The 15477-nt window shown below is 45.4% G+C and overlaps 1 protein-coding gene across 2 annotated transcripts in view; it reads right to left on the bottom strand.

The window, feature by feature from the left end:
• The window catches only part of LOC109877857 (long-chain fatty acid transport protein 4), a 42809-nt gene extending 28756 nt beyond the window's left edge, over positions 1-14053 (bottom strand). For both annotated transcript variants that reach the window (XR_004204974.1, XM_031802675.1), the window contains exons 1-3: positions 13697-14053; positions 8739-8900; positions 2590-2984 (exon numbers count right to left, since the gene is read on the bottom strand). Coding sequence is in view for 1 of the 2 variants with exons in the window: in XM_031802675.1 (XP_031658535.1) it covers positions 2590-2984; positions 8739-8899 (556 nt within the window). In the remaining variant the exon portion in view is untranslated. The remainder of the gene's footprint in view (positions 1-2589; positions 2985-8738; positions 8901-13696) is intronic.
• Positions 14054-15477: the final 1424 nt, after the last annotated feature.

Genomic DNA, 15477 nt, shown 5'->3' with positions numbered 1-15477 from the left:
TACTCAACCAATCACTCCTTCCGTCCACTCCCACCATCCCCCCACCTAGACCTCCATCCTCTCCTCCCTCCACCCCCCCCCCCCGCCTCGCCCTGCTTCCAGCAACCTGTTACTCAACCAATCACTCCTTCCGTCCACTCCCACCATCCCCCCACTTCCTCACCTAGACCGCCATCCTCTCCTCCCTCCACCCCCCCCGCCTCGCCCTGCTTCCAGCAACCTGTTACTCAACCAATCACTCCTTCCGTCCACTCCCACCATCCCCCCACTTCCTCACCTAGACCTCCATCCTCTCCTCCCTCCACCCCCCCCCCGCCTCGCCCTGCTTCCAGCAACCTGTTACTCAACCAATCACTCCTTCCGTCCACTCCCACCATCCCCCCACCTAGACCTCCATCCTCTCCTCCCTCCACCCCCCCCCCGCCTCGCCCTGCTTCCAGCAACCTGTTACTCAACCAATCACTCCTTCCGTCCACTCCCACCATCCCCCCACTTCCTCACCTAGACCGCCATCCTCTCCTCCCTCCACCCCCCCCGCCTCGCCCTGCTTCCAGCAACCTGTTACTCAACCAATCACTCCTTCCGTCCACTCCCACCATCCCCCCACCTAGACCTCCATCCTCTCCTCCCTCCACCCCCCCCCCCCCCGCCTCGCCCTGCTTCCAGCAACCTGTCACTCAACCAATCACTTCTTCCGTCCACTCCCACCATCCCCCCACTTCCTCACCTAGACCTCCATCCTCTCCTCCCTCCACCCCCCCCCGCCTCGCCCTGCTTCCAGCAACCTGTTACTCAACCAATCACTCCTTCCGTCCACTCCCACCATCCCCCCACCTAGACCTCCATCCTCTCCTCCCTCCACCCCCCCCCCCCCGCCTCGCCCTGCTTCCAGCAACCTGTCACTCAACCAATCACTTCTTCCGTCCACTCCCACCATCCCCCCACTTCCTCACCTAGACCTCCATCCTCTCCTCCCTCCACCCCCCCCCCCCCGCCTCGCCCTGCTTCCAGCAACCTGTCACTCAACCAATCACTCCTTCCGTCCACTCCCCCCCCCCCCGCCTCGCCCTGCTTCCAGCAACCTGTCACTCAACCAATCACTCCTTCCGTCCACTCCCACCCCCCCCCCCCCCCCCCCGCCCCGCCCTGCTTCCAGCAACCTGTCACTCAACCAATCACTCCTTCCGTCCACTCCCACCATCCCCCCACCTAGACCTCCATCCTCACCTCCCTCCTCCCTCCACCACTCCCCCCCCGCCTCGCCCTGCTTCCAGCAACCTGTCACTCAACCAATCACTCCTTCCGTCCACTCCCACCATCCCCCCACTTCCTCACCTAGACCTCCATCCTCTCCTCCCTCCACCACCCCCCCCCCCCAGCCTCGCCCTGCTTCCAGCAACCTGTCACTCAACCAATCAGTCCTTCCGTCCACTCCCACCATCCCCCCACTTCCTCACCTAGACCTCCATCCTCTCCTCCCTCCACCACCCCCCCCCGCCTCGCCCTGCTTCCAGCAACCTGTCACTCAACCAACCCCCCCCACTTCCTCACCTAGACCTCCAACTGCTCTTAAACGCTAGTAAAACCAAATGCATGCTTTTCAACCGTTCGCTGCCTGCACGCCCGACTAGCATCACCACCCTGGATGGTTCCGACCTAGAATATGTGGACATCTATAAGTACCTAGGTGTCTGGCTAGACTGTAAACTCTCCTTCCAGACTCATATCAAACATCTCCAATCCAAAATCAAATCTAGAATCGGCTTTCTATTTCGCAACAAAGCCTCCTTCACTCACGCCGCCAAACTTACCCTAGTAAAACTGACTATCCTACCAATCCTCGACTTTGGTGATGTCATCTACAAAATGGCTTCCAACACTCTACTCAGCAAACTGGATGCAGTCTATCACAGTGCCATCCGTTTTGTCACTAAAGCACCTTATACCACCCACCACTGCGACCTGTATGCTCTAGTCGGCTGGCCCTCGCTGCATATTCGTCGCCAGACCCACTGGCTCCAGGTCATCTACAAGTCCATGCTAGGTAAAGCTCCGCCTTCTCTCAGTTCACTGGTCACGATGGCAACACCCACCCAGTTAGAGACTTTTATCTCCCTCACAAACTTTAAACATCTGCTATCTGAAAAGCTAACCGATCGCTGCAGCTGGACATAGTCCATCAGTAAATAGCCCACCCAATCTACCTACCTCATCCCAATACTGTTTTTATTTATTTACTTTTCTGCTCTTTTGCACACCAATATCTCTACCTGCACATGACCATCTGATCATTTATCACTCCAGTGTTAATCTGCTAAATTGTAATTATTCGCCTACCTCCTCATGCCTTTTGCACACAATGTATATAGACTTTTTTTTTTTTTTATGTAAATTTTTTTTCTACTGTGTTATTGACTTGTTTATTGTTTACTCCATGTGTAACTCTGTGTTTCTGTCTGTTCACACGGCTATGCTTTATCTTGGCCAGGTCGCAGTTGCAAATGAGAAATTGTTCTCAACTAGCCTACCTGGTTAAATAAAGGTGAAATAAAAAAATATATAAAAAATAAAAAAATCCTCTCTCCTCACCCTTAGTCAGCTCGCTGCCGAACACCACAGCCTTGGCGTTGGAAATGGTGACACAGTGCACCAAGGCCTCCAGCCTCAGGTTGAAGTTGATCAGGGCCGCCTCCACACCAATCTTGGCCATGCCCAGCCAGAGGCCCACGTACTGGGATCGGCTCTCCATGAAGAGAGCCACCACATCCCCTTCCACGAAGCCCCTCTGGAGCAGCAGGTTGGCCACGCGGTTGGAGTACTCGTCCAGCTGCCGGAAGGACCACTTCTCGCCGGTGCCTTCAAAGATGAGCGCTGTCTTGTCCCCATGGCGACGCACGGTCTCTGCAAAGATCTTCGGGAGGGTATTTCGTTCCCGCAGGTGACGCTTGACGTTCCATTTCACCTTGATGAGGACGCCCGCTGCACTGTGGGGGTGGAAGGAGATGAAGGATAGGGTGAGAATACAACAACAGCTCAAAGGTGCTAAGAGTCTAAAGAGAACAACAATGTTAATCTGAATGTTGAGACATGGTAGTAAACTGGGCCATGTTCACTCGGGACCAAACAGACAGAAACAGTTTGAACAGGGAGGGACTACCTAAACTTAAGTGCCCTAATGAACACGACCCTGATGTTGTTCTGCAGTGGACGTGATGTACATAGTGATAAAGCAATAACATCGAGCTCTGTTTTGCATCTGGTATCAAAGTTCAAATTGAGACATTTCTACAATTCTATTCCCGGGCTGTATCACAACCGGCCGTGATCGGGTGTCCCATAGGGCGCCGCACAATTGGCCCAGCGTCGTCTGGGTTAGGGGAGGGTTTGGCAGAGGTAATCCATCATTGTACAATAAACATGTGTTCTTTACTGACTTGCCTAGTTAGTTAAATAAAAAGTTAAAATTCTAACTAAACCAAAGCATGGATTGCTGTCATACCTTGTCGATAGACTGCTTACATGCTAAGGAAAAACAAATTTGTCATTTTGTAATTTGGGTGAACTATCCCTTTAATGAATTTACATTCATGAATATGACATCAGCAAATTTAAGAGGTACATTTTTCTTCTTTATCCTTATTATAGTTAAGGAAATCCAGAGCAGTATTCTCCCATAACAAACAAAAGTCTTTTCAATTGTAAATCTACAAATATCTTGCCTTAATCTCTTCACATGTAGACCATGACTAAATAAATGCAAAACTGTTTCTGGATGCTCATCACAGTACAGTTAACATTAATATGTCTTTTGTTTGTCTCTTCAGGTAATGATTCGCAGGGTAACACTTAAATATCATCCTGAAAGAGACCTCTTTCACCTTGTTAACAAGCAGGTATTTGAGTGGTAATAACCAAACCTTTTTTTCCAACAGATATTATTGACAAATGTATTCCAGTGAGTTGTGACATCATGAATAGATACAACATTCCCCTGAAATAAAGCAGCTGTTCTTGTTCTGAGGGAGCAAGTATTTTCTATATCCTACCAAATGAAATACCTATGTGGGGATAAAGTATGGTTATATATTAATGACCACGCTAAGAACACTTGTCGATGAAAAGCAGATGATTCTGTAGGAATCTCATCAATGTTGTAGTTGCAAAGCAGAAACAAATTGAAGCCACCAAAACGCGAGATGATATGAGGGATGAAATTCTAAGTTGAAGTTGTATTATTTATTAAGGATTTACCTTAAAAGTATTATTCAAAGTAGGGAAATCCACAAAAAATGGACACCGCCGTATTCATGCGTTCATAACGACAGATTTCCTAATATAACGTGTACCATTTTTCCGTATGACGTTGAAAAGCAGCTGGTCAACAGATTTACCCATTTTGTTATCAAGATGTTGGGACTGAGCTGCGTAAGGAAGCCTGGAGCCCCTCAGATTTAGATAGCAACACTCAACCTTTCCAGGGATACATCCCTCTGCAACCATTGGTTCAACTTCTTTTAGTTTTTTGTTGTTGCAATTAATAGGCTTGAAGTTTAATGAGCATCTTTCCGGTTGATCCTAAACTATGGTAATCCCAAATTATGTTACTTTTCCTTGACTGGAATATTGCAGATAGAAGCTAACAATTCACACTTAAGATTTAGGCAAAAGACCAGGGGCCTCATTTATCAGTCAAGTGTAGGCACAAATCTATGCGTAAACCATGCTTGGGATCGTTTCCACACATATCAACAAAGTACTGAGTAAAGGGTCTGAATACTTGTAATAAATGTAATATTGATGTTTTTAATTTTTTATAAATTATCCTTTTTTTTTTGTTGCTTTGTCATTATGTGGTATTGGCTGTAATGTAAGAAAATGTGGAAGAAGTCAAGGGTTCTGAATACTTTCCAGATGCACAGTATATGTTGGTATGTCATGGCTGAGCTGTGCAGATCTGCCGCAGTCTAATGTCAGCTCTTCTCTCTGTACGGTGTTGTCTGTCATATAACCATGTTGTCACACCCTGATCTGTTTCACCTGTCCTTGTGCTCGTCTCCGCCCCCTTCCAGGTGTCGCCCATCTTCTCCATGATCCCCTGTGTATTTCTACCTGTGTTTTCGGGTCTGTGCCAGTTCATCTTGTTTGCCAAGTCAACCAGAACTTCTCTCTCTCAGCTCCTGTTTTTCCCCAGTCTCTCTTTATCTCGTCCTCCTGATTTTGATCTTTGCCTGCCCTGACACTGGGCCCGCCTGCCTGACCACTCTGCCTGCCCCTGACCTCGAGCCTGCCTGACCCCTCTGCCTGCCCTGACACTGGGCCCGCCTGCCTGACCACTCTGCCTGTCCCTGACCTCGAGCCTGCCTGCTGCCCTGTACCCTTTTGGACTCTGCCCTGGCTATGAACCCTTGCCTGTCCCCGGCCTGCCTTCTGTCTATCCCTTGGACTATAATAAACAGAGCTCAAACCATCTGACTCCTGTGTCTGCATCTGGTTCTCGCCTTGTCTCGTTTCCTTTTAGAAATCTCATTCAGGCGAATGCCGCCTTCCTCACCAACGGTCCGATAGCAGGGTTTCAGTTGATTTTAGGTGTCAGGACCCTTCCGCGTGTAGTCTGCTCGGGAATAACATCTGACCACCTCCTCTTCATGGCCTACGAAGAAGCGACCATCGTGTATATCAAAAGAGTATCTCTCGTCTCTCATTAGAACACAAGTTTGACTTTGACGTTAAAGCAATGGTGTTGGGTTTACACTGACGCTTTTCCAGAGGCGGTCTGTGTGATGGCTTTTATGGGTTCGTCATTCCGTAGTACACCATATGTTCAATCTCTTTAAATCCTGTATGATCTCTCAAGTTATGACCAGCATAAGCATGAATTTAAGACTAGCAACGGAGCATCAGTTGTCATCACTAGAATTAACACTGCCTTTGTCCTTTCGTTCATGTTATGCTAACTGCATGCTGACCACGGGCTGCACCTGGCGAACCTCTGTCGAACAATGATGCTAGCAAAAATGACAAGATACTGCAACTCATCATGGCTCCGGTTCCTTCGACCAGCGTTGAGAGCGAGCTCTGAGCTACAGACAGCCCACTCCAGCATGGACGCTGCTACTGCTTCTCAATGGGTCCCAGCTTAACCTCAAGATCATTGGCCTCTGCTGCTTACGAACAGAGATTGTGGAAGCCTAGATGAGTTACTGCAGTAATGGCTAATCGTGTCATTACTCTCAGCCCTGGGGTCTAATAGCTACGTCGCTTCTCTTTTACTGCATATAAATACTACTATATACAGTACCAGTCAAAAGTTTGGACACACCTACTCATTCCAGGGTTTTTCTTGATGTTTACCCTTTTCTACATTGTAGAATAATAGTGAAGACATCAACACCAGGATATAACGCATATAGAATCATGTAGGAACCAACAAAAAGAAGAAGTGTTAAACAGATCAAAATACCTTCTAGATTCTTCAAAGTAGCCACCCTTTGCCTTGATGACAGCTTTGCACACTCTTTGCATTCTCTCTGCAATGAAGCAATAAGGCCTGAGGGGGTGTGGTATATGGCCAACAAGCCGACTCGTGGTTTTCTGAGAAGCTATCTCAGTACGGTGTGCTTGCTGTAGCTTACACGTAGTTTATCCTTCACGTCACACATATGCAGTAGCAACCATATTACGGAGGAGATCATAAAAGCTCTTGGTGGCGTGCGCCTGCCGTGAACATAGTCCATTGTCTGTTTTGGGGATTGGTATAGCATACCTTGATATCTGCCTGTTATATCGGACATGCAGTGAGCTGCCCTGAAGGAGCGAGCCGAGCTCCACTGCTAATGTTGCTGCATGTATTGTCATCGTCTAATAAATGGTTTCCTGTCTGAAATAAAGAGCAAAAGGCTCATACAGGAAACACGAGTGTTGCATCAGCTGATATTGCACCAATTTGATTCATCACCGTACCTTAATATAGCTGTGAAGACACACACACACACACACACACACACACACACACACACACACACACACTCATTACAATATTGTAATGGCAATGATGGTGCATTGTACATTTGTATAGTGCACAATGTATTGTGTGATGTTTTGTTGCGTTTATGATGTAGATTATTGCTGTGTCGTTTCTTGTTTCCTTCCTGTTTGGACCCCAGGAAGAGTAGCGCCTTGGCATCAGCTAATGGGGATCCTAATAAAAACTAAATGGTGGTCTATTAGTCAACCAGGTTAACGCACACATACTCCGATGGCTGCTGTGCACAAGCTATGCGCTGGTGTTCTCGGTGACATGCTAATGCTGTAACATGCGTTACTCGCTATGCCTGTCTGTGTTCCTGCTTTCCCACCACCCACCCCAGCCTCCACCTGTTTGGGCTCGGCTTTTGTTTTCGGTCAGGGGGATTGGTATAGCAGTACCTTGTTTTCTGACGGAATTTTTACATCTGTCAGTGAGCCCCGAAGGAGCAAAGCCTAACGCCAAGACTAACGTACAGTACTGCGTGTATTGCAATCTTCGAATGAATGGCTAAACTAATACGTGACGTTTCCTGTCTGAACCATGGTGGACGCACAACCAGGCTAGAGTAGTACAACTCAGCTCGGCTTGGCTCAGCAGTGTGACAGATACGGGTAACAACCGATTCTCCTTCCCCTTCAATGTTTGTAGATGTGTAAGGTCAACACCACTACACCATTCCAGACCGTTCAGATCTGCAAACATTGAAAGGTTACTTGGGGGCGAGGGGTAGTGGCTGTACCTGTCACCATGGTTTTGTCTGACACGTTGTTCCCCTTGCTGCTATTGGACCAGGTCTCTCTTGGAAAAGAGATGTTTTCTCAATGAGAAGAAATAAATAAAAATGATGAACAGCTTATACCGTAGAGAAACCTCAGCACCTGTGTCTCTCGTGTGTCTGCGCTATGTCTCTGTTCTCTCGGAAATATCCCTCCATACCTGACCTGATTAACTCCTCAACTCTTCCCTCTGTCACACACTTTAGCTTGTCTTACAGGAATATGATCATGTTCTTGTAGGAGACATTTGCACTCCTAGTCCTAGTCGCATTTATTGTTTTAGACAATCTGTTCTGCAAAGCTGTAAACTGGTTTAAGGAGCAATGACTTCCTGTTGTCGTTTCGCTCCACTTTTTTGCTTTGCTTCCTGTCTTTAAGTTTGGTTTTACATTTTGTTTGCTTGTTCTTGGGCAAATTAAGTGGGCGCTCATGGTGTGTTTCTTTAAGGTCTCAGTTGCTCGTCAGCTTTCAGTGGACACGTCTTTCAGAACCCCTCTTAAAACCACAACTGTTTAGTTTTGCTTGTTGTCAGTGACTCTGTTAGTTCTCCTTACTTTTTGAGCGTCATTTTTTGGTTTTCTTGCTGGGGAACGTAACACACATACCCCTAACCCCCTACTCACTCCAGGTGTCGGCTAATGGTCTTGTCGAGCCAGCTGTGAAGTCACAGACAAACCTCAGGAGTCCTCAACACTCCCCCCCGTCACACACTTTAGCTTGTCTTACAGGAATATGCTGCTTTTTTTTGCTGGAGACGATTACACAATTATTTAGCCATGGTCAAATTATCTGTTGTTTGAAAGGTCTTAAAACCAAGCAGGACTGACACACATGTTTCCATAAAACAGGCTTCTGAGTGACTTGAAAAACAAACCCGTGTACTTGTAGACAGGTACACACACACACACCGCAGCCCACACTATACTCCCACTCACTGTACGTCTCTGCCGATGGTCTTGGCAAAAATGTGTATGAACTTCCAACCTCCAGAGCCCAGGTAGAAGATGAGGATGGAGGGGAGGACTTGGAACCAGGGCAGGCCCACCAGGAGACGGAGCACGAAGAGCAGGACAGTGCAGCAGGCCAGGCGCATCATCCTGGAGAGTAGGAAACACAAGTCACAATGTCAAGACATTCTATCAATTTTCAAGAATATTTTCTAAGGGCTTTAAAATCAGTGGTCCCAAGTTCTGAACACAAGTTACTGTACAGTCGGTGACGTGACATGTTGCAAAGGACACCGTGATTTTTTTGAAAGGCTGTGAGGAAAAACACATTATTAAATGTTACAAAGCATAAACTAGACCTTTACTTTCATTTACTGGTATGTCATTTTATTCTAGCACAGAGGTTGCACTTTCAATGAACCTGTGGTGTGTGGTGTGTGGTAGACTCGCCTTCCTTAGCCGAATGCACTTTTTGTAAGTCTCTCTGGATAGGAGCATCTACTGAATTAGTGATGTGTCAAGTGTAACCGTGCATAGGCCTACACCCTGCCTATCTAGATGAGGAAGGCGACTAAAAATGCGACCTTTGACATTCGCTGCCTCCGAGCCTTTCCTGAGCAGCATTCACAGCTGGGTATGGTGGGGTCGGGGTCGGGATGTTGCTGATCCATTCTGATCATTCAGGCTCTTCTCGATCAGAATAGAGGGGACTCGAACGTTCTCTGTTCTAAATCTCTATAGAGGTTCTCTGTATTCCACATCCATTTTCCCCTTTAAACATCTTCCTACCTATTTATAACTTCCAGATTTAGACCTACACTACATGCCTTTTTGGATAGGCTTTATGCTAAATTACAAGTAAACGAAAGTAAAGGTCTAGTTTATGCTTCGTAACATTTCTAAGAATGCTTCATAACATGTTTTTTCCTCACAGCCTTCAAAAAGGAAGGTGTCCTTTGCAATATGTATTAGAGCGGGTCGAGAGCTTCAAGTTCCTCTGTATCCACATTAGAGATCGGCAGATTAATCGGAATGGCCGATTAATTAGGGCCGATTTCAAGTTGTCATAACAATCGGTATTTTTGGGCACCGATTTCCGATTGTTATGTTTTACATGTATTTATTTATTTTACCTTTTATTTAACGAGGCAAGTCAGTTAACAACACATTCTTATTTTTAATAATAATTTTAATAATAATTGTTTTAATAATTGTTGACAGATTTTCACCTTGTCAGCTCAGGGGTTCCAATCTTGCAACCGCACAGTTAACTAGTCCAACGCTCTAACCATTGCGCTCCACGAGTAGCCTGCCTGTTACACAGATGTAGTAGAAGCCAAGGTAAATTGCTAGCTAGCATTAAACTTATCTTATAAAAAACAATCAATCATAATCACTAGTTATAACTACTGATCCAGTTTAGCAGGCAATATTAACCAGGTGAAATTGTGTCATTTCTCTTGCGTTCATTGCACGCAGAGTCAGGGTATATGCAACAGTTTGGGCTGCCTGGCTCATTGCGAACTAATTTGCCAGAACTTTACGTAAATATGACATACATTGAAGGTTGTGCAATGTAACAAGAATATTTACACTTAGGGATGCCACCCGTTAGATAAAATACTGAACGGTTCCGTATTTCACTGAAATAAATAAACGTTTTGTTTTCGAAATGATAGTTTCCGGATTTGATCATATTCATGACCAAAGGCTCGTATTTCTGTGTGTTATTATGTTATAATTAAGTCTGATTTGATAGAGCAGTCTGACTGAGCAGCAGCAGGCCTGTAATCATTCATTCAAACAGAGCTTTTAGTGCGTTTTGCCAGCAGCTCTTCACAAGCACAGTGCTGTTTATGACTTCAAGCCTATCAGCCCTATGGCTGGTGTAACCAATGTGAAATGGCTAGCTAGTTAGCTGGGTGGTGTGCGCTAATACTGTTTCAAACGTCACTCCCTTTTAGACTTGGAGTAGTTATTCCCCTTGCGCTGCAAGAGCCGCGGCTTTTGTAGAGCGATGGGTAACGATGCTTCGAGGGTGGCTGTTGTCTATGTGTTCCTGGTTCGAGCCCAGGTAGGGGCAAGGAGGGGGCAGAAGCTATACTGTTACACTGGCAATACTAAAGTGCCTATAAGAACATCCAATAGTCAAAGGTATATGAAATACAAATGGTATAGAGAGAAATAGTCCTATAAATACTATAGTAACTACAACCTATAACCTCTTACCTTGGAATATTGAAGTCTCATGTTAAAAGGAACCACCAACTTTCATATGTTCTCATGTTCTGAGCAAGGAACTGAAACGTTTTACATGCCACATATTTTACATGGCACACATTTTACATGCCACATATTTTACATGGCACATATTTTACATGGCACACATGTTTACATGGCACATATTTTACATGGCACATATTTTTACATGGCACATATTTTTACATGGCACATATTTTTACATGGCACACATTTTACATGGCACATATTTTACATGCCACATATTTTACATGGCACACATTTTACATGCCACATATTTTACATGCCACACATTTTTACATGGCACACATTACTTTCTTCTCCAACACTTTGTTTTTGTATTATTTAAACCAAATCGAACAGGTTTCATTATTTTTTGGTCCTCCAATCATCGGTATCGGCGTTGAACGACCACACCTCTTCACCCTCAGGAGGCTGACACGGGCCCTCAGATGCTCAAAAAGTTCTACAGCTGCACCATTGAGAGCATCTTGCCTGTCTGCATCACCGCTTGGTATGGCAACTGCTTGGCATCCGGCCGCAAGGTGCTACAGAGGTTAGTACGTACAGCCCAGTACTTCCCTGGGGCAGAACTCCCTGCCAATCAGGACCTCTGTACCAGCAGGTGTCAGAGGAAGACCCTAAAAAATTGTCTAAGACTCCAGCCTCCCAAATTATAGACTGTTCTCTCTGCTACCGCATGGCAAGTGATACCGGAGCACCAAGTCTGTGACTAAAAGGCACCTGAACAGCTTCTACCCCCAAGCCATAAGACTGCTGAACAAATGGCTAACCGGACTATTTACATTGACCCCCTCTCTTCTTTTATTATCTTAATTGTTTTGCACTGACTCTCTTGCACACTCACTAGACTCAACGCACACACTCACACATACTACACTCCAACACACACACACACTACATACACACAAAACACACACATGCATATTGACACGACACACACACTCACATATAGACACAGGCTGCTGCTACTCTGTTTACTATATATCCTGATTGCCTAGTCACTTTTACACCTACTTACGTGTACATACTGTATTACCTCAACTACCTCGTACCCCTGCACATTGACTTGGTACTGGTACTCCTTGTATACAGCCTTGTTATTGTTTTCATTGTGTTACCATTTCCTTGTTTTATTGAAATATTTGTCTTACATTTTAAAAACTCTGCACTGATGGGAATGCGCTCATAAGTAAAGCACTTCACCTGTTGTATTCAGAGCATGTGACCAATAAAACGTGATTTTGATTAGTTTTTGCAAGGTCCAGTTTGGGAATGTCCTGACCACAAGGGCTCTCCAGGCCAGGTACCAGGCCAGCGCCATATTGATGGAAAAACAAAGCCAAAAGGTGTCTCTGCCTATGACATATTTTGGTATCACAGAATTATAAAACTGGCTATGAGCCATTAGTGCCATGTCAGTATGCAGTAGGCTATGCAGTAGGCTATGCAGTAGGCTATGCAGTAGGCTACAGGTGAGAAATGTTGTTTGTTACAATTTTATTTGTCCACTTACAGCACAGGCTTGGGCTCACAGATGACATAAAAAATGTATTATTTACTGTTGGACATACAGATCAGAACCCGCACAGAGCCAGAGGGCAGAGGACATCGGCGGTAACAATAATTTGTTGACGTTGGTCCATCTCAATGCTACCTGATATGGCCAGTGCCTTTTGTTAATGAGATAGGAACCTTTATCTGACGCGACTATCTATGCATCGGTGTCAACAAGAACACATGATTCTTATTTCTAATATTTTCTGTTAGGAGGCGGGAGCATGATTATGATAACAAATTATCGCTTGCGTCAAAGTGCTCATCATCAGCGGATATAACACCATCTGGCCAGCATGGCAATAGGCTACATACATTTAGAATGTAGCCTAGGCTATGGCCCACAGAAGAGGATTAAACATCGCTGCGATTAAATAATATGACTATTTAGGCTATAAATCATCATTCAACATCACAACATACGCAGGGGCTTGGAAAATGAGAATGTTTGGCAACATGCGCATCTATAGATGGTCTATAGCTATAGCATACATCCCGGAAATTTAAACGCGCGTACAGTAGCATCACAGCAGCAGTACTGCGGTAGTAGGGAGAGAGAGAGAGAGGCAGGCTCACTGCTGATGGGAAATTAAAAAAGACTCGACCAACACCAGCAGCTATTTCCATGTGCGCGATTCGACCAAATATAAACGAGACCGTTACATCTCTAAAAGGTTTCAATCATGTACATCCGATCGAACGTCCATGGTGTCGATCGATTTATGATAAGGTGATAGCAACATCAGCAAGGTTGCATGTGTCGCTATAGTGCGCAACGAAATACACACCAGCATGAAAGTGGTGGTGGCTATTCTGTAGCCTCTCAATTTAGTGTGTCAACGCTGCCCGATTTTCGGCCACACGCTCTCTTGGCACTGACAATATATAATATTAGGGTATTCTACATAACGGAATAGAATCGTCCAACAGATTCGAACCTGGTCCATTCAAACACAGGCTTCCATACACTGGCAAGGTTGTTAAAGGACAGTTGGTGAAGCCTACGCTATTCGGACCTCACTAGGCTACTAAATAATCATGGAGCCGGAAACCAGACCATTGAGGGAAATAGAAATGACAAGTGGTGTGCGTGTTCTTCTTTGACATACCTTGTTTCACGTCCCCCACAATCACAATAATGTGCGTATTACACCGGACGTGGAACCCGTTTTGTAGTCTACAATTCCGCCTTGATCGGCTTAGCAAAGCCTTCCACCGCTCTCTGGCTTTTACTTGTGCGTTGGAACACACACACACCCAACACACACACACAGCACACACACCAGGGTTTCAGCGAACTGCCCTTCCTCCTGTAGGATTATATCAAATTCGCCTGCCTCCTTGGTTCGACTTTTCCCCCATCTAAATCATCAGCTAATTCATATCGTCAGTATCATTTTTTTTCAGCTTCATTGTAGCCATGAGCTCTCTCGCTACAGTAATTCAAATGACTATAATTTTCTTAGTTGAGCCCGCCCCCTTCGTAGACACTGTTATGTGTAAACGATGAGTGGCATGACCTACGACGAATCACAGCGCCCATAGTTTATAATTGACTCCGATAGAGGTGGAGCTTGTCTCAGAAATTCTGTCAAGGAAATGCGGCCCTGTAGACGAGTGGGTGCACGACCGTTTCCACCCGGTAGTGACATAGGCCTGATGCGGGTCTATGAGACGCACGTAAAACCCTCACAGCATCAAATCGTAGGGTAGGGTAGATCACCGTATACAGTCATATCGTGGGAGCCGCTCACTGTACCAGACCTGCGCATAACGGTAGTTCTAGTCTGCCCATAATAAACCCAGGCCTCCACTAGAGCGCAGCACTGGTACTGTTCGGATGCTCGGACATGGACCGAGGTAGGTGCAGGGTTCAATAAGGCATTCGTTTCACACCATAACCACATTCTTCTATGGCAATATAGTCAGTGAGGCACTGTGCAGAGAATTGTTTTTAGGCTGCGAAAATTATCACAGGAAAATACTTGATCATTTACAGAAAGCCCTTTTTTTTATTTGAGCGTGCCTTGCGGTTGCTTGCTATTTTGCAGGCTCTTTCTAAAGCAGGAAGTGTGAATAAACAGTTGGCCAGTTCGGTAGGCTATAGTCAGAGGAAACCACTGGACACACCACATCAATTCAACATGGAAATTCGGGTCATTTGTGGTTGAGACGTTGATTCATGGAATTTCAACCTTTACTCACCCACTCAAAAAAGCACAATAAAGTTTAAATGGGAATACAATGTCAGATATGTTGTATTCATACAACACCTTAATATGTTATCACTGTGCTTCAACTAATAGCACAACCACATGACCTGTATTGCAGTTGAGGTTACATTTTTTATTTTTATCATTGTGTAAGTGATCAATGCTGTTCGAGGTTCTGCACAGATATGTATATATGTGAAGATCTCCACAGACCAGAAACCTTTGCTATCTTGAACATACACACGTTCTATGATTACATAAGACTTGTATAGTTACAGTCACCTCAACATGTTACCATGGATTGTGTTACTCATTTTAAGGTTGAATAAAAACTTTGACATTAGTTTGTAAGATAGGCTATTTACAAAAGGCACGTAGAATTGTGTTAGGTTGACAACTCAACCAACAATCAACATTTAAAGGACATGTATCTAAGGCTCGGATAGATCTGAGCCACTGGCTTAATCCCATTCTTTAACTTGAAATTTAGTTGGAGATGTGTTCATTGGCCGTAGTTTATGCCTACTACCCATACCATAACCTCACCGCCACCAAGCTGCTCACCCACATGACGCCATACCCGCTGTCTGTGATCTGCCCGGTACATTGGCCGTAGTTTATGCCTACTACCCATACCATAACCTCACCGCCACCCACATGACGCCATACCCGCTGTC

Source organism: Oncorhynchus kisutch, linkage group LG23 (genome assembly GCF_002021735.2).
Source record: "Oncorhynchus kisutch isolate 150728-3 linkage group LG23, Okis_V2, whole genome shotgun sequence".
Classification (NCBI taxonomy): Eukaryota; Metazoa; Chordata; class Actinopteri; order Salmoniformes; family Salmonidae; genus Oncorhynchus; species Oncorhynchus kisutch.
The sequence above is the reverse complement of the archived record's forward strand: the minus strand, read 5'-3'. Positions and strand labels throughout refer to the sequence as shown.